Genomic DNA, 20,327 nt, shown 5'->3' on the forward strand with positions numbered 1-20,327 from the left:
ACCCACGCATTAGCTTATCACTGAGCTATGGCTCCTCCCATGTGTGTGTTTATCATATTTCTATACTGCCTTTGAAAGTAATAAATTTAGTAACAGTGTAATAAAGCTCACTTGGTAAGGGGAACAAACAAGAGAAGGGATAACCTTTTTAAAAATGCACCCCGGATTTCCAGTTATAGTGCAGAAATGCCTCAGTTCAATCTTCCATATTTCTTTGTCAAATGTAACATTAGTCTTCTTATCCTTAATATGCATTCTGAGGGCTAATTATAACTTCTGCTACATAAGAGGCTGCTAGAAATGCTAATGTGTTCATGGTTTTCTCTGCATGGAGTGTCTACCCCAAGCAACCCTCAGAAATTTACTTGGTTTACAGTTGGTGTTTTGGGCTGTATGTGGTAAGAGGATTTCAAATGTTATGGCCCCTGTGTGAAACCACTGCCATGTGGAAGCATTTCCAGATGCTGCCTATATGGGGACTGGAATAACAGTCCCTGTTTTGAATACAGCAGCTTGCATAAATTCTCAAAACAAAAAGGAGATGGGTTGGAGAGCGAAAATAAACTGGGAAGTGAACTAGCTAGAACATTGCTATCATTTAAGCAGCTGTTCCACATGGTGGAGCTCTAATACCTTTAATAGAAAACAGCAACTGTAATCAACACAAAGGTTCCTATAATGACAATCATTTGCGGTAGATTATTCTGGTGAACTGACACCGTTGAAGGTGTCTGCCCAGCAGGGAGGAAAAAGATATATAAAACCAGTAAGTATAAAAGTGGATTAAATGCACGGTTGTGTAATGGACAATTGGCAATAAATGTAGAGAAGCTCTACACTGTTAATTCAAGTATCTCATTAAATCGGGTGGCATGTTATGAGTAGCAGTCTATTTGCACAGAAAGGATAGATAAATGGTAATAAGTGGCTGAAATCAAGGTAAGGCCAAGAAATGGATTGCTGGCCAGTTGTAACTCTGAAGCCATTACACTTAGTTTAGGTTATTGCTCTTCTGCTACAATAAATGTGAAAACCACTTTAATACTGATGCTTCATCTAAGAGTGCTTCATCTGCTATAAAGGGCGAAGGAGAATTAGAAAGGTAAGGAATTTTCAGCGTGTGGGGGGAAAATGGTGGTACCCAAAGTTTCCTGATGTGGCACCCCAATGTACAGTGTGTGGGCATTAATTTTTGTTCATCTTCAGCTTGCAGATCCATGGGGACAGGGATGATGCTGAGTTCATGGGCCACATCCTCAATAGAAGAAGTTTCTCAGGCAGCTCCAAAAGCAATTTGCTGGTTGCAGCTCTATATCTATAAGGACCGTGAGGTTACCAGATCCCTGGTGCAGCGTGCAGAGAAATCAGGATACAAAGGCATCTTTTTGACTGTGGACACACCATTTCTTGGTAAACGCTTGGATGATGTACGCAACAAGTTTCAACTCCCTCCACATCTCAGGTACTTATAGGTCTTGGTCACTTTCTTCAAGTGATACCTTTTGGTCCTACACTCATGTAACTGCAGTAATAGTTGGCCATACAGCATGGCTTTACTTAGTTCTTCTGTGTTGGTTGCTTGGGAGATGTTTAGACTTAGCAACAGTTGCAAAGGGAGTTGCTAGGGAGTGTGACTTCAACTGGGCTGGTGAGGTTACTGAGAGAGAGTGAGAAAACATGACAGTTGGGAGTTACTAGTTGGAGGTTTACTGTTGACTGAGGATGGGCAGGAAGAGCTGGTGAGATGCAAGCAGGAAAACTTTAAAAGGAAAGTGGAGGGGTTTGCCACTGCCTCCTCCCATGTAGTATGAGAAGATGCCTTTCTGCATCTTCCTATATCGCTGCTGCCTGATATAGGTTGTCCCATAATCTGTGAAACATAACAGCGGGGATTTGAACCAGCAACCTCTGGCTTGATAATCAAGTCATTTCCCTGCTGCACCATTGGGTGGTACTGGTCATTAGGATAGTTGGTGCAAAAGGTCAATGCACTGGAACTCCATCTCCAACACTTGCCATTCCAAATTTCCAATCAGTTTGAGATTTTAGTGAGCAAGGAGCAGGACCTTCAGCCCTTTACAACATGCACCAGATTTGTCTTACCACTTCTGGCTGCACCTATGTTGTAGCCCCCTGAGGTGCATTTGTATCAGATCTGGCCTGCCAGATATCAGGTATCAATGAGTTGTAAAGCCCTGGTTTAAATATTGGCTTGTTGACCAGAAAAATCTTATTTTCTTCCTCTGTCTTTAGAATGAAGAACTTTGAAACAAATGATCTGGCATTTTCATCTGAGAAGGGCTATGGAGAAAACAGTGGCCTGTCTGTTTATGTAGCAGAGGCTATTGATCCATCGATTAACTGGGAGGACGTGAAGTGGCTCAGAGGACTGACTTCATTGCCAGTTGTTGCTAAAGGCATCCTTAGAGGTTGGTTCAGTTTAAGTTAAATGTAACCATTGATATTTATAGGAGGAGTCTGCTGCTGCTACTACAGAGTCATCTGAGAGAATGTAGAGGCTAATTTTGACTACAGACAGTAACTAGCATTTTGTTTTGCTAAACTGTGATATAAACTGCAGTAGAACCACTTTGGCTTGGGAAATACAAATTGAGCCATCATAAACAATTTTATCAGCCTCCTACCATTTGTTCATTGGTGAATAATGCGAAAACTAGTAAAAGGCCTATATAGGTGAATGAAGTAAGTGCACGTACGTGCGTGAAAATCTTGTTTCTACATATGTGAAGAAAAAATATAAAGCTAGTTCATGCAATAACATCTACATTCTGACAAAGTTTTCTGCCCTTTTGATAGACTTTGAAAAGCATAGCCTTCTTGTCAAAAGATTAATGCTTGAGTGTATCTAAAGAGATGCTTATACTTAAAAAATTAAAATCCATTCTTTTAAAGGATGCTGTTGCGGGACTTACCAGGACACTCTACAACAATTAAAACCAACACATAATAACACAGTAACAGTAACACAAAACACAAAAACACAAAACACAGCAACACAAACAACACAGTAACAGTATTCTGTTCAAAAAGAACAGAATAAATGACACCAGCAATACAGCATACTTGGCAGAGCAGAATAAAACAGTTCAGTCGACATGAGCTGACTGGGCAAATGAGAATGCTTTTGCCTGGCACTGCAATGGCCCCACAGATGGTACCACCCACTACAGTGTGGAGGGAATTGCACAGCTGGGCTGTTACAACTGAAAAGAAACTCTCCTTAGCTGACTAACTGAAGGTGGCGGCGGGGACTGGAGGAGGGCTCAGATGAACATAATATCTGGACAGGCTCATGTGGAAGGAAATGGTCTCTAAAGTACCTGGTTACCAAATTGTCTCAAAACTGATACGTAATCACCAACACGTGAAATTGTTTTGAAACAGAACAGTAAGCAATATAGTTGCGTAAAAACTGACGAGAGATATAACCAGTTCCTAATTAATAATGCTGCCCCCACAGTATTCCTTTTTCAAAACAATTGCTTTAGACAGTTCTAAGGAATGACCTTGGCTTGTAACTACACTTGAGAACAGATGTGATGGGAATGTCAGAACTTATTTAAAGCATTGTATATACAGGCCTAAATTTTCCTCTGAATTTCATATGGTATGTGGAATTTAGGCTTCTTCCTTTTTGTGTTTGAATATATCAAAGTCATTTGAAAGCAAGCCATGAAATGATTACACAAAGTGTGTTGATGATTACTCTGTGTACACTTCTGTCTATAATCAATCTCTCAAGAAAAGGATTGCTTTTGATGATGATGTAGTCCATTGGGAGAAATGTATGCCAGTCTTTGAGAAGAGAGTATCTTTCACTGGTAATGTGGTAATGTGAGGATCTTTCCAAAGCAGCATGAACAATGTCCTTGGACTTGGAAGACAACCTAACTCTTTTAGATTCAACTTGCTACAAAGTGTCTCTGTTAAATATTTCCCTAATTTGAGTCCTCATGTAATATTCCTCTGAAAAACTGAAGTCTTGATTCTGTTTGCTAATTTCAGAGTTTTGAAGTTGCAGTTTGCACAATTCCTACTGTCTTGAGTTGTAATTTAAGATTTATGCTTTTTTCTTTCTAGCTGATGATGCTAGAGAAGCAGTGAAGCATGGTGTGGATGGAATCCTGGTGTCGAATCATGGTGCTCGCCAGTTGGATGGGGTTCCAGCCACTGTGAGTATTGAATGAACAATTTAGAGTTGGTCTTGGAGAATGACAAAGACAGAAGCACAGCTAAAGTAATTAAGCAGTTTGTGTCTTTCTAAGAAAGCACATATGTCCTTCAAAATTGCTTGACTGCTAACATGATACACATGTGACTAGCCTTTGGTTTGCTTGGTGTTTGGAAAAGCTGCTGAAAGCAGAACAATTTGCTTGTGGTGTTCTGGCACTTGCTCTTTAGGCAATGGACTTCCAGCTGCAGAATTTGAAGGATCGGTTCTTGATTGGCTCTACCCAGAGCATAATCAAGAGAAGCAATACTAGACCTTCAGGATTGTTTTGTAATGGTAGGCTGAGTTATCTTTTGATGCATTAATGTGATTTTAAAAAAACAAGCAGCATTGAGTTGGGCAAGTTTTGATTGAACATGGATAAATAAAGCTAAACTACTTCAAGTAGGTTGTACAGAGAAAGACCAATGTAAATAACAAACAGTTTTTGCCTGTGATTTCTGACTAGGAATGTGCGAACAGGATTGATGTCTAATCTGCTTTCCCTTCCTAGCCTACTTGCTTCATTAGCAACAGGTGTTATCTCTCTTGCAAGAGGATGAGGGGAGTTTTAGAGTTCATCCTAAATCCAAAATGTCTTTGGATGCCAGATAACTCGCAATAGCTAGTTCTGGAGTCTGCTTAGATGGGCTCCCCACATAGAGAGAGGGTGTGTGAACTAATCCCCATTGCAATGTGTGTTGCTTGCAGCCAAATCTAGGGGAGACCAGTCCACTACCAACTTTATCAACTGCCCCAAGTTCTGGGGCAACTAAAGAGAAAGCTAGCCTTTGAGTTGTCACTAGATGAGCCGGCAGCACCCTCAGACAAACTGTTCCTGTAGATCTGAATAGGCGGTGGGATTCATACTGAAGAAGGCATTCTCTTAAATACCCTTGACCCAAGCCACTAAGGGCTTTATAGGTAATAACCAGCACTTTGTATTTTGCCTGGAAACCTATTGGTAGCCAGAATAAAAATTTAATAAAGTCATTTCTATTTTATAATCTCAGGCATATCATCACTAGCTTCTCATGTCAATGATTTTCCCTATAGCCAAGCAGACAGACCAGCCAATGCATTAGAGTAGATCAGTGACAATACCTCTTAAAGCTAAGCAGGAGCTGTTACAAGCTGAGCTTATTCTGCCCAGCTCCCAGAAGCTTCCCTGTTTACAGCTGCATCTCCAGGCTTGGTGATTGCACTTTTGCCATGCTTAGGAGCTGCCCTGCAGTGTGAGCTCCCAGTTTACATTACAGGCCCCTATGACCGGAGGAACTGGTTACATGGGGACAAGTGAGGGGTGCTTTCATCTGTGGAGCAGGGTCAGCCCTGGTTGCATTTGAATGAGAGACCACAGGTTATCTCCCTCATGAGCTCCAATGGCAGGACAGAATTGATTGGCTGAGAAAAAGGTCACGCCTACTTGAGCCTGAGGGGGATAACTCTACCCCAGTTCTTTCGGTCTGAGTTAGGTACTAAACAATACTGATAAGACAATCGGAGCAGATAGGGGAAAAATGCATGCAGAATAACTAGGAAGGGTGTAAGGAGCCCCCCCCCATTGGGAAAAGGCAACTTAGTTTGCCAGTCAAGCTTCAGATTCTAATCTGCTGTGCCCAGTTTGCTAATCCTCTGTGCCCAGCTTGCTGGGTGGTCTCCCAGGAACTGACAAGTGTGCCAAACTGGGTGGACTGAGATGTCCCTGGCTCCAGCAACCAGAAGAAGCCTTCACAGTAAGTGAACCTACACTCTGTTCTCAGTTTCTGGGGCCAGGGACATATCCATGGGACATACCACAGCCTGAACCAACTAAGGTGGGAGCGCGCGTGGCTACTCCTGGGAAAGCACCTGCTGTAACACCCTTCACCCAAATGCAGCTGGAGTGGAGGCACGAGAGTCAATTTTATAATGCCTCGTGAACATAGAAGGACTAGCCCCGGCTGGATCTATCGTCAGGGGAGAACTCTCTGCAGAACTCTGCAACCGAATGCTGCCCTAGCGGCTGCATGTTCATCCAGCTTGTAATGGCTGGAGAAAGTGAAAGGGGAGCTCCAGGTGGCCGCCTTGCAGATCCCCTCCAAAGGCCCTGAGCACTGCTGATGTGGCTGCAGACCTTGTAGAATGAGCAGTGATTTGCCCCGGTACCGGGAGATGCTGGGATTCATATGCTAAAACAATGCAGGAGCACATCCAACAAGCGAGAATGGCGGCTGAAACCTTCAGCCCCCTCTTGGAGGCACAAAAGTTATGAACAGGGCCTCTGACTTGCGACAATCTTTAGTATTATCGAGGTACCCTTTGAGCACCTGCCTGATGTCCAATCGGTGCCACTCCTTCTCCGCCAGGTGCTTCGGGTCCAGGCAGGAGGAGGGCAGGTAGATGTCAGCTGACCTCTGGAATGGAGAGTTCACCTCTGGCATGAAGTACGGTTCCGAGATGAGCCTGACTGAGTCCTTCGAGAAGGTGCACAGACTGGACTTTATTGATAAAGTTGGCAGTAGACCAACTTTAGTTGCCCCAGAACTGTGGAATACACTTCCTACTGAGATTTGAGCTGCTCCATCCCTGTTGGCTTTTAGGGAACAACTAAAGACACATCTCTTCAATGAAGCTTTTTAGCTATCTGGTAGTGTTTATAGGTATTTTAATTTAATCTTTTTATATGTGTTAAATGTTACAATTTCTTGGTTTCTTTTTATTGCTGTAAACCTCCTAGAGACTTGGGTAGTGGGCGGAATACAAATACGATAAATAAATAAATAAAATTCTTCCCCTTACCTCAAAAATCTCAGCATGGTGTACATCCCCCACTCTCTTTATCCTTACAATTACAGTATAAAATAGGTTAGGCTGAGAGAGTCTCATTGTAAATTCTATAAAAGCTTTCTAAATTACTTTGGATTTGTTTACTTTGGTTTCTTCAACTCAATTAGCTTAGTGTTAATGTTGCTGACTGTCTCTAACGGACTCACAAAGTCAATTATGACTTGGTTAAATGTAGTCAAATTAATGAAAGTTAAGTTAGTAATGACTAACTGGTCTCATTGATTTCAGTAGTACTTAGTGGTGACTATTTAGTCTGGAAAAACTGCCCAGTGATTCATCCTTGTGTGTGTGTGTGTGTGTGTGTGTGTGTGTGTGTGCGTTAAGATGTTGCACTAAACTCTGTTTCATAATATCTGTTTGTTTTAGAGCAGAGTACAGCAACTTAACCAAATGGTAAGCTGTAAACAGACTTTTTAAAAGACTAGACAATGGAATAACGTCCTGGTGTGTCTGTGCAACAAGCTGTTACTTGAAACTGTCTTATGCTGAGTCAAACTACAGGTCCACCTAGGCTAGCCCAATATGGCTTACTCTGGTTGGTGGCAGCTCTCCATAACTTCAGGCAGAGGTCCTTTCAGCTTTGCTGCCAATGGTACCTTTTTAAAGCTGGAGATGCCGGGTACTCAACCTGGGACTTGACGCAAATAAAGCATGTGCTCTACTACTGAAGTGTGGGCCTGCCTCAAGTTAGATAATCAAAATAACTATTTAGAGTCGAAAGCACTTAGGTTCTTGAAACCTGACTCCTTGATTCAGCTTATTTGCGTTTTGAGAACAAGTCAAGTCCAAACTGGCAAACATTTCCTAGTGTCTAGTTACACACTGATGAAATGTGTGCTTTAATTATGGCTTGTGTCACACTCCAGGAACAGCACTTGGCAGACTTTGGATGTGAAAGTGAACATACATGTGGAAGGGAAAACCAAATATTTCTGGAAACAAAGTCAAACCTACAGAGGAAAAACAACCCTTTTCATTGAATGCCAGATGACTAGAAAACCCTCTAGGAATATACAAACCAATTGAACTTGCTCGTATTGATTCCCCTGCTTGTCTTGCAAAGCATCATTTTCAGTGTATGCATCATCAGTTTGTACTCTCATATATTCCCTTGCTCTCTTCCATATCAACTGAAGAGAGCAAGAGAATATAATAGACATTGGAGGAATGCTGGCTGTCTGGTTTAAGACTTGGAACTCATGTGGTTTATTTTTGCCACATCAGGTCCATGGTGCTAAATTGAGCTGCTTGGAATCATTGTTTTCAATGAGCATAATAAGGTGCTTGCATTGGTCTACTGAAACAATAAGTGACTCTTTTTGCTTTGAGTAGAAACATCGCCTTGTTTGAGAGAGGAGATTTGCAAATGTCTAATTTGAGGGGTTGGAATAGGAAATTTCTCTTCATTGTGTACAGTCAATACACAGCCTAGCATTTGTATTAACATTAAAAGTTAGCTTGATCCATAGTAATTTCTGAACAAGAAATTTGTGCCTTCCACAACAGCTCCTGTGAAGTTGTGCTAAGGAAACATTTTCATGGGGCAATGTCACAGAATAATGAGCCAAGCTTTTAAAAAGTGTTTATAGTGCAAAAAGACAAATGCAACATGGTGAATTAGTTGTTTAAGTTAACTTGATATTATTTGATTTTTGCTTTATGAATCCTCTTGCAGTGTAGCTGTAAGGAATTTGTTCTCTAAGTTTTTGAGTGGAAACCTTACAAATGATGTGATCCTAAGTCATGATGTGGCAATCATGTCAGTGTTCTGTCACTAAGAACTTAAACAAAAGAACAGCCCTGCTGAATCAGGCCCAAGGCCTAGCTATCTATCCAGCATCCTGTTTCACACAGTGGCCCACCAGATGTATCTGGGAAGTTGAGGGCAAGCCCTCTCTCCTGCTGTTGACAACTAAGGGGAGAAATGATAAAAGTCTATAAAATTATGCATGGTGTGGAGAGAGAAATTTTTCTCCTTCTCTCATAACACTAGAACCAGGGGTCACCCCATGAAACTGATTACCAGGAAATTTAGGGCCAACGAAAGGAAGTACTTTTTTACACAGTGCATAACTATTCTGTGGAATTAACTGCTGCAGTATATGTTGATGGCCACCAGCCTGGATGGCTTTGAGAGGGGCTTAGACAAATTCATGAAAGACAGTTCTATCAATGGCTCCAAGCCTGAGGGCTATAGGCCACCTCCAGCCTCAGAGGCAAGATGTCTCTGAATATCAGTTGCAGGGTTGCAGGGGGTGGGGCAACAGCAGAAGAGAGGGCACACCTTCATCTTTTGCCTCTGGGCTTCCCATCTGGAGGGCCACTGTAGGAAACAGAATGCTGGACTAGATGGGACTTTGGCCTGATCTAGCAAGGCTGTTCTTATGTTCTTAAAGTCCTGCATCTATGCTAAAAAGGGCATTTCTAGTAAGCCAAATCCATCCTCTTTTTCTCTTCCAGGGTTTGCCTATTCTCTTTTCTTATAAGGTCTTTCTTAAGTCAGTCAAAGTAGCACAAAGCACAAGTGACACAAAGATAGACTACAATTCTCTTCATTGCCTTCAAATGGTACATCACGCGGTGCTAGTGGCGAAGCACAGATCATTTGCAAAGCAGCCACATACACTTGAACCAAAAACGAAAATCCATGACTTGCCTTCTTGAGAGTGGCAGCATTCATTCTAAACTGGCTCATAAGGGGGAAAAGATTGCTTTGTTGCAGCACCGTATCATAATGCAGTTGTGTAACAGTGTAAGGAGGAAACGAGGATGTTCAAAGCTGTTGTTTCTTCCATATAATAGCTGCAATATCTGTTTTTCAGTAGATTTTTGCTTTATGAATCCTCTTTCAGTATAGCAACTGTAAGGAATTTGTTCTCGGAGTTTTTGGATGGAAACTTCACAAATGAGGTTATCCCAAGTCACGATGTGGCAATCATGCCAGTATTCTGTCACTAAGAACACAAACATAAAAACAGCCCTACTAGATCAGGCCCAAAGCCTATCTAGTCCAACATGCTGTTTCACACAGTGGCCCACCAGATGCCTCTGAGAAGCCCACAGGCAAGCGGTGAGGGCATACCCTCTCTCCTGCTGCTCTCCCCAGCAACTGGTATTTAGAGGCCTCTGAGGCTGGAGGTGGCCCATATCCACCAGACTAGTAGCCATTGATAGACCTGGACTCCATGAGTCTGTCCATAAGAAAACTAGTTGGATAGCAGTTGGTCCCTGTCCTAAGAAGTACATTCTGATTGACTTGTTTTGCTGCCCATGTTCATTCTTCCTCGACTTGCTGATGTCAATCCCTGGTCTTTTTCTCTTTCGGCTGCTTCTCTTCAGCTGCCCCTCCTCCTCCTCTGATGGTCACCAACTGACTTCGCTCCTCTTGTTTCCCCCCAGCATTCTATGCCTCTCCCTTCACTTGCCCGCTGTTCTGTAATATAGACATAGGCATTAAAAGAAACGGCTTCTATTTCACATAAGCAACCACTGTAACAGATGGTTTAATTTGAGGAAGAAACCATGTTTCAAATTATGAGCCATATGCTGTTCTGCTCGGTGGGTTGGCTACTAACAGTACTAATTTATGCACAATCAAGGTCAGTTAGGAATAGAGGACAAAATCTACCTGCCAGGGATGGAGCTCAAACCAAAAGAGGCAATCTGTACTTGGCCAAGAGCTTACAAGAAGCTTCTGTTTTTGCAGCTGGCTGGCAAGAAGCCATGTCGGGGATGTTCAGTTGCTTTTGGGGACTGATGTTAATTTGAGAACTAGCCTTGTCTGAGTGTTTGCCTGTTCAGTTACACAGTACTTGGACCTCATATGGAATGGCTGCTTCTGAAACGTCTTTATGCTTGAAGAAGCATTGAGCATGCAATACTACTTCTAGGCAGCCCTGAAATGAATAAAATTACAATAAACAAAACCCAAAGTAAGTCATCTTTTAAAAAAAAAATCCATACAGATATATTTGTTCATGTGCTAAGGAGATCAGTTAAAATCCCGAGGACCATATGTGGGAGTCCACACAAGCACCAAGGGCCCTGTTGCTCCTTAGGGGCTGCAGAAAGCATTAGTGGCTGGGAATCCTTCCAGAGTGGGTTGTGATTGGGCAGGGACCCTCAGTTATTAACCACGCATGGGTAATGGGCAGCTGAGTGGTAGACATGGCACTCAGCAGCCGTGCCAACCACTCAAATGGATGCCATGCATAGTGGCCAGTTGAGCATTGGGGGCAGAGCAACCTACCCCAGGGTGTTACATCAGGGTGTTTGTCGCTGCTGCTGCTGCATGTGCAGTTGTGAAAGAAGGGGTGCCTTGCATGTTTGGGAAGAGAAGGGGCACCGTGGGGGGAGTACAGCCAGCTTGGGAGGGTGGCCTGGACATGGGCTGCCTATGTTCTACCTAGGCCACTGTTTGTGATATGGCACAACAGGATACAGCTGAACTGGGAAAACTGGTGGTCCTTGGAGGATGTATTGAAGTGCTTTGTGCTTATGGATAGGTAGTCCTGCTGGTAATTAATATTTAACTTTTGAAGTTAACATTGGAACTTGCCTATATTAAAATACTCAAGAACATAAAAGTAGAAAGTTGTATTCTAGTTTGTTGAAATATTATGTTTGGTGGTTGTTTTTTTAAAGGGCTAGCAGGCTATCCTGGATTTATTAGTGATTTCACATGTCCCTCTTTTCATTTACAGATTGAGGTTCTACCTGAAATAGTAGAAGCAGTTGGAGGAAAGGTGGAGGTGTTCCTAGATGGTGGAATAAGGAAAGGCACTGATGTCCTCAAAGCCCTTGCCCTTGGAGCCAAAGCAGTGTTTATAGGAAGGCCTGCCATCTGGGGACTTGTCTATCAGGTAACGTATGTAAGCAGGAATGCAAACACCTACTGTGATGGGCAGTGGTTACTAGAGAGACTGTGTGCCAGTTCTGGAGTCACGATGTGGTGTTGAAGCCACTGTAATGAATATTTATGTACTGCTTTTCAACGACCTGCTTTTCAACTTCCCAAAGCAGTTTACATAAATGTAAATAAATAAACTGGCTCCCTGTCCCCAAAGGGCTCACAGTCTAAAAAAGAAACATAAGACAGACACCAGCAACAGCCACTGGAGGAATGCTACGCTGGGGATGGATAAGGCCAGTTGCTCTCCCCATGCTCAATAAAGAGAACCACCATGTTAAATAGGTGCCTCTTTGCTCATTTAGCATGGGGGAACACAATGGCTATTGCGTACTATATGTAACTACTTAATTTTTATGTGGTATGATAGTGCTGTACCAAAACAGGGTTTTATTTATTAACATTCAAAATACATATATACTTTTTTCCAAAAACCAAGTTCTTGTATAGGTCTATACAGCAAAAAGCAGGAGAAAATGGTTTTCGGTCCCAAAAGGACTTTCAACTTAAATACACCCCCCCCACACACACACACGTGACATCAGCAACTGACATTGGAAAGATGCTAATATGTACCCAAGAAGGACAATTGTGGAATAACTCAAGCTTGATGATGAGTGAGACTAAGTCATGCATAAGGATTGAAGAAGTTGGGATTTTGTGCCCTGAACAAGGTGTATTAACTTATCTGTGTCCTCCCTAAGATATTTTCCAGTGACCCCAGAGGATGGGGTATGCCGTTAGTATAACAAAAACTGAAGTGGTGGCACTCAGTCCTGGCAGCCCCTTCAAAGCTGGAGATTATAGTGACTGAAGCAGCAGATTGGCTGCATTTGGAAAGCTCTGTCTTGTCTAATTGGTGCATACTGAACCCACAGACCCTTCTGCTACCTTATTAGGACGTTACCTGGGCTAACATGGAAGCAATGACTTTTGTGTTGATGTGATATGTCTCTTTCAATTAGGGTGAAGATGGTGTGAAGCAAGTTCTTCAGATAATGAAAGAAGAGTTCCAGTTAGCAATGGCACTTTGTGGTAAGATGCAAAAAAGAAAGGAATCACACTTTCTCCTTTTTCTGTGTGTTAGAGGATGTATTTTGAGAAACAGGGACAGCCAATTACATTGAAGTGAGTCTTGCACATTAGAATGTTACTCTGTGGTATAAACTTGCTAACTTTGGTCAGGATGAGATGATTTACAGTTAGTTTTGGTTTTCCATGATTTATTGGGTAGAGCATAGTGGCTGAAAAAATGAGCTGTGATCTAGAAAGTTGTTGGTTCAAATTTCAATAATGGAATAAAATTTAAAATCCCATAAACAAACTAAAGAGACAAAACAACTTCAAAAGTTACCTGCAATGGTAACAAAAGAAAAACCAACATAATTAAAGATGAAACCTAGGAAAATAAAATGGATTTTATTTGGAAGCTGAAAGTTAAAAGGACCACTATGGAGAAAGTTACCTTTTCCCAGTCTCTCAGACATGCTAACCCGAGTGAATGGGCATTTGTGTTAAAGAAGATGGTCCTTCACATAATATTATTGGAGTGCCTGTTGGGGTCAAATAGTCCTAATAATTGTTACTTTTTTCTGCCCCCCACCCCAGGTTGTCAGAGTGTGAAAGCAATAGACAGAACATTGGTACGGAGAGATCAGTGGGCTGCCTCTAAGATCTAGATGTGTTTGCTACCTCTGTTGCCAGTGTCAAATCAGTTGCTGTTATCTTCCCTTTTGTATCAAGGAATGAGAATTGCAAAGTGAATTTTCCATTACATTACAGCTGGATCAAAATGAAATGTCCATGTTCTTTTTGAAAGTCAGATTGTTTTGTAAATTCACTGAGGTATCATTGTAATGCCTAATGTAGACAGTAGTGAGAAGTTATAGAAATATGTTTACAGATAAAACTTTTTTCCTCTAATTTTGGTTTTCAAAAGATGGCTTTTTAAAAAAGGAACAAGTGTTTTCAAGTTACAACAGATATACGGGGTGGGGGGAGAACCGTTTTGAGCTATTGTGCAAAGGGCTCTATTACAAAAAGTTGCAAATTTTCTGAAGGAATGAGACTTGATGAGCTCCAATTATACTAGTAGTTACTAGTATAACTTTGAAGTTGTTGTCTGCATGGCTGGGAACAGTTGAGCTTTTAAAACTGAACATAATTTTAGTGAGTTAAGTGTGTGTTAGTATAATGGTTCAATTTGCTGAACTTCAAAGTAATTTAAATGTTGAATCATACCAAAATTTTAGTTTCTCAGTTTAGCAACCTAATATATATATATATATATATATATATATATATATATATATATATATATATATATAAATAACCATTGGTGGTAACTATGGTAGTAGAAAGCAAAGTAGGGTCATAGAGGCTGACAAGTTGATGCTGGTGAGAAATTGAGTTGTGCAAACTGACATTTATTAAATTACACTGAAAACTAGTTACAAATCAAAAAATGGTCCTTATAGCTTAAGAGTGCAGTTCCTATTGTCTATCTCGTACGGCAACTTGTGAGTCTCTGCAGTCCTCCTCCTATCCCTCCCCCCTCTTCTTGCTCGCATGATAGGGCAGTCAGATTAAACCATATATCTGCAGATTCAAACCATAGCTGATAACAACCCAGTTATATTGTGGCTTGTAAACTGCAGTTAAACATCTCTCAGATTAGCAGCGGAACTCTGGTTAAGACATCAGAGCAGGGGCGTAGCCACCATTAGACAAAAGGGGACAAATGTCCTGGGGCCACCATGATGCCCCCTTGTCCCTCCTTTAGGCCACCCCCTTGTTCTCCTACACCCAGCTGCCAAATGAAGTGCTTGCCGGCTGAGAGCAGAAGGCACATTCCTCTCCTACCTAACTGGTGCTTCATTCAAGCACCAACTGGCTGCTTCTTTCCATCTTGCCTCTTTTCATGATACTAGCCACATCCCCGGTGTCTCACATAGACACAAGGGGTGTGGCCACACTAGCATCCATGGCAGCAATTTGGGAGCTTGTCCCCCAGATGCCAGCGGGCTCCCGACATCCCTGCATCAGAGCTTGGTGGTGATGTTCCTAAGGTAGGGAGGAGGCTTCAGAATTCTGGTTACCACATTCAACAACAAATAAACATGGGTGAACCAAGCCAATACATGAGATACCAGCACAGAAATGACATAATTTATCACATCTGGGTAGCGGGGGGGGGGGGGGGCGGAGAGTGCCTGTAATGCAAACATTTTGCAGTTCTGAGGTATATTTAAATGCTCTTTAGATGAGAAGCAAAACACAGTAATTGCTATGCTGAACAATGGGAGGAAAAGGAATGTATGCGGAACTCAAGAGGGGATGTCTTAACAACTTCAGTACCTTGTCTGTGGGCATTAAAATATCCTTTGTGCCCTGTGAAAGCCAAGCTCATGATTTCCCCCTCACTTTTTTTTGAATAATAAAGATCTGTTGTCATGGTGGTTTATGTCTCTCATCACTGTGACGCAATCCATCAAGGTAATATCAGAACCTGGGGGACACGGATTCCTTACCATTATGCTATCATATATATTGGCAGCACCAATGGGAGTTTCCCCCCATGATGACAGTTGTTGCAAGAGACCTCAATCCTGTTCAGGACCATACTACTATGCATATTTATATACCACTTTTCAACCATGGAGGTAAGGCACAAGCCCTTCTCTCCCCTTAACACCATGGTCCCAATGCAGCTGCTACTTCGTTTAACAGAAATTACCATTTAAGATGAGGACATCCTTAACATAACATGTAACTTGACCTTACAATCTAGGATGGCAGACAATGTTACTGCTGCCTTGCTTTCTGCTCTCTGGTTTCTCTCCTCACTTGTTCATTGTGGGGTTGTACATCTGAGGTCTCATGCTAGCATCCTCATCTTGTTTACAAACTAGCATACTACAAGCATCTCAAACAGTGTCCACCTCTGACATAGTCTGCAGGCTGTTGTCCTGTGATGTATGGGATGTTGCCAACATTCCTGTCCCCTTCTTAACTCTACTTCTTGGCTGCCAGGTCACTCTTGGGTACACACTGTAAGTAGCAGCACCATAACAGCAGGGTTGCCCATCTTCAACTCCTCCTTCTTGGCCCACACACTGCTACTCATTGATTGGCCACCCTCACCATACACTGTTGCTGCCCACCTCAAAAAGAGTTGATTTCAGCCTGCCAAAGAGAGGCTGGCCATTGTGACCTCATGCAGATGCTGCTCATATGAAGAGACATTGGTCATAGTGTCGTCATCATGGATGCTGCTTACCTGAAGGAGAGAGGATGACACTGTGCCCACCTATCATCATCACTTGGATGCAGAAAAGGCCTTTTGTATCCAGCACAGGAGAGGTGAAACTTGGTAAGAGTTTCTTCTCATACAGATGTGCTCTATTGACCACTAATGCTTTTTAGGACATGGGATGACTACCTCTTATCTTTGGCTGGTTGCCAGTGATAGTGTGTCTGTGCTATTTTTCACTTACTGCCTGCCAATCTATCTCGAATGAAGGGGCGCCATTGAAGGACTAGCTGCTGTTGGGGCTTGAGAAAGCGTCAGTGCACCCACTTGAGAAGAGTTGTAGGGAATTGCATAGAGAGCAATAGAAAACTCATGCAAAAATAAATAATTAAGAAGGACAGTTAAAACTTAATTGCCCCTTGCATGTAAAGAGAATGGTCAAAAGAGGAACTCAGTTTATTAGGGGGTCTGGAGCACATCTCCTGCAAGCATAGTTGATGCATTTGGTGTGGGTTTTTTTTTTTTTAAAAAGTTTCTAAAAAATGACGTACGCATGTGTAGAGTGTTGCCTGCCTGCTGCCATCACATTAGAACTTGGTGCCTGATTAAATTGGGCAACAGGACAGATGTGTTTAGTTGCCTTTAAAAGGGACTTAGACAAACTCATGGAAGAGAGTAGGAATATCAACAGCAGTTAGTCATAAAGAAGTGAAACTCCCAGGTTCAAAGGCAGTGCGTTCCACATACTAGTTGCTGCATAACAAACAGATGAGGTGCCATTTTCTTTTGTGTCTTGCTTCTTTGTGTTCTAGAAGCCTCTGGCTGAGCCTTTTTGGGGGAACAGGTGAACTTTCAATCTGATCCTTCAATTTCCTTCTTTTCCACAAGATAAAGTTGAAAAGAGGCTTGAAAGGAACATAAGGCAGAGAGGAAGCAAGTGCAAGGGGTGGTATGAAGGAGTAAATGTGATCAAAGGAAGTGGTATGTTCATTTGCTGGAAGTGAGTTGTGTAGATTGCTTTTCAGATGAGAAGGGGAAATGCTCCTCTACTTAGGGAGTAAGTTTACACTAGGGGTGTGCATGGTCCGGCGGGCCCCCGGTCTGGCACGGGGGGGACTGTTTCTGTAAGCGGTGGTGGTGGTGGTAGTACTTACCCCCCCCCCCACCGCTCTTCCCCCTCCGGCACTGGTCAGTTGAAAATTCTTCTTGGGGCGGCAGAGTTCCTCCCTGCCACCCCTTCCCCCATCGTTGTTTGTATTAGGCTTCAAAGAGACGAGCTTTGTAAAAACTTTGTAAAGGCTTTAAACTTTGTAAAGGCTGAAAAGAGATGAGCGCTAGCGGTGCGCATATGCCCTCTTCTCGGCGTGCACGCTCGTCCCTGACGCTGCCGCGTGCGCGTGCCTCATATGTCATGGCGCGCGTGCGGCAGCGTAAGAGATGAGCGCGTGCGCCGAGGAAGGCGCATGCGCGCCGCTAGCGCTCATCTCTTTCCAGCCTTTACAAAGTTTTTACAAAGCTCGTCTCTTTGAAGCCTAATACAAACAACGATGGGGGAAGGGGCGGCAGGGAGGAACTCTGCCGCCCCAAGAAGAATTTTCAACGGACCAGCGCCGGAGGGGGAAGAGCGGCGGGGGGGGGGAAGTACTACCACCACCACCACCCGGCTTAAAGAAACAGCCCCACGGACCGCTGGACCGGTCCGGCGGTCTGTTCTATTGTGCCGGACCGAACCGTGCACACTCCTAGTTTACACCAGTAGTATAGGTACCCACCAGCTGTCAAACTCCATGTGCTTTTGTTTACAAAACAGCAGCATAGCAGCATAGCATTGTCTTTATTAGTACAGCCAATGGCCAAAAGCCACTATTGTACAGAATGGGAGAGAGAAACAGAAGCACATGGCTGGGAATGACATCCTAGCACCCATGTGGGTGCTGACGTCATGGGAGCTGTCAAAATGCACTCATGTCACCGGAAATGGCCAAAGGAGAGGCTTACATCAAATGAAATGGTCAGAGGAGACCCCCACATGACCAGAAAGGGTCAGAAGTAGGGGTAGACCCTCACCCCTAGATGTTTGGTCCCCCCTCCACTCCTGCCCCCAAAATTTGTCCAGGCATGTCCTGAAGGTGGGCATGTGACCCCTCTATGAACACACCTAGCCATCCTGGACCAATAGGAACAGGATTCAGACCCCAGAAAGGGCCTGGTGTGCAGGCGTGATAATGGCCAGGTGGCCATTTTGTGTAACTTTATTAGCTGAAATGGGGTCAAGCGATCCCTCTACGAACAGGGCTAGGGGGGTTGTGCATTTATAGGGGGACATTTTACTGTTGTAGAGATGATGGCTGATGCTAGGACTCCACAGCACCCTATCATTGCCACAGACACCCTTGAACATTATTATTATTATTATTATTATTAATTATTTAATTCAATTTCTATACCGCCCTTCCAAAAATGGCTCAGGGCAGTTTACACAGAGAGATAATAAATAAATAAGATGGCTCCCTGTCCCCAAAGGCTCACATTCTAAAAAAAAAATGCAAGATAGATACCAGCAACAGTCACTGGAGGTCCTGTGCTGGGGGTGGAGAGGGCCAGTTACTCTCCCTCTGCTAAATAAAGAGAATCACCACGGTAAAAGGTGCCTCTTTGCCCAGTTAGCAGGGTGACACCAGTGAGTCTGTCCTACCCACCTACTGACCTGAAAACCCACCAGATGGCTGACCTTATTGCTAGTGAGGTTCTGATTCCAGAAACTAACTTTGCAACAGCCCCAATAGATGAGAATGATAAACTAGAATGTGATTGTGGCTGCTGTAACACCAACCCTGCAGCCCCTATGGAAATTGAAGATTGAGAGCCTTCAGCTACAGCCTCCAAAGAGGGAAACGTGCATTCATCAGATTCTGAAACAGAAGCTCTTGTGAAACAAAAGCTGCTTAGGAAGAAAAAATTGGTGAAGAGACCTTAGTATTATTGGTGCAATGACAACTGTTGCCACAATTCAGAGGGGAACTTTTCTGAAGATGAGGAGTGTGGCTGTGATTCATGGTTGACAAGCAGGTCCTGGAGGCCACATTGCAGGGCACTATGCTGTGTGTCTAGTGAAAATTGGTCATCTTGTTATTGCCTGACACCGATTTCAGGCAGCCCAAGATCCGATTACTGCAAGGCGGTGTGCTATACTTCATCATCTGAAAGTGGGGAGGAAGAAGCCATGGATGGCCTTGTGCTTAGAAAAGCTGAAGAGTCAGCCCCAGCTGAGGAACTGGACAAGCTAGTAAGCTGGATGTGATTTATTTGCCTGCTTTGTTTGGCTGTATTTACCCTGCAATATTAAAATATTGTCCTCTCTTGTGCTGGTGCAGGCCTTTGAGAACATGCACCCTGGGGATGTCAACGTGTCCTGCATTTCCTGTGTGTGTACTGATGGAAACCAATAAAAGACATTTATTTCAAATACGTGTGTTCATACCTGTGTTAAGCAGAACTATGGCAAGGCACAAGGAAATCCTAAAGAAAATATATTACACCCCTGGGAGAGTGAGGAGTTTTGGGGGTGTAAATCCCCTATTTCAAGAGGCCAAGCAGCACAGTAAAGTGCTGAATAAAAGGCAAGTTGAGGCCTGGCTTTCAGAGCAGAATGTTGACACACTGCACAAACCTGCAAGGATTCATTTTAAAAGTAACAAGACTGTTGTTTCAGGGGTGGATGCACAATGGCAGGCAGGTTTAGCGGACATGAAACAGTATTATAAATACAACAAAGGCTACAAGTACATTTTGATAGTAATGGATGTTTTATCTAAATATGCATGGGCTGTACGTCTAAAAGACAAAACAGAGAGGGAAGTGGCCACTGCTTTTAAAGCTATTTTCAGTGAAGACAGAGAGCCTGGCAAGCTCCAGACCGATAGAGGGAGTTCTTAAATAAGTCTGTAGATGCACTGTTAAATGAGCATGGGATTCACCACTTGTTACCAACAATGGTGTCAAAACAGCCCTTGTGGAGAGACTGAACCCCACCCAGGTTCAGCTCGGTCCGGAGGGGTTGTGAGCCTTTTGTAAAAAAATATTTTTGTTTAACCTTAAACCCCTTC

The 20,327-nt window shown here is 43.1% G+C and overlaps 1 protein-coding gene across 3 annotated transcripts in view; it reads left to right on the forward strand.

Moving 5' to 3' along the window:
• HAO1 (hydroxyacid oxidase 1) overlaps positions 1–13,892 on the forward strand; it is a 37,890-nt gene extending 23,998 nt beyond the window's left edge. For all 3 annotated transcript variants that reach the window (XM_053287427.1, XM_053287428.1, XM_053287429.1), the window contains 6 exons: positions 1,207–1,462; positions 2,254–2,429; positions 4,102–4,193; positions 11,764–11,922; positions 12,935–13,004; positions 13,578–13,892. In XM_053287427.1, the coding sequence (XP_053143402.1) occupies positions 1,207–1,462; positions 2,254–2,429; positions 4,102–4,193; positions 11,764–11,922; positions 12,935–13,004; positions 13,578–13,648 (824 nt within the window). In that variant the 3' untranslated portion in view covers positions 13,649–13,892. The remainder of the gene's footprint in view (positions 1–1,206; positions 1,463–2,253; positions 2,430–4,101; positions 4,194–11,763; positions 11,923–12,934; positions 13,005–13,577) is intronic.
• The last annotated feature ends 6,435 nt before the right edge of the window (positions 13,893–20,327 follow it).

This window comes from Hemicordylus capensis, chromosome 1, assembly GCF_027244095.1.
Source record: "Hemicordylus capensis ecotype Gifberg chromosome 1, rHemCap1.1.pri, whole genome shotgun sequence".
NCBI classification, from domain to species: domain Eukaryota; kingdom Metazoa; phylum Chordata; class Lepidosauria; order Squamata; family Cordylidae; genus Hemicordylus; species Hemicordylus capensis.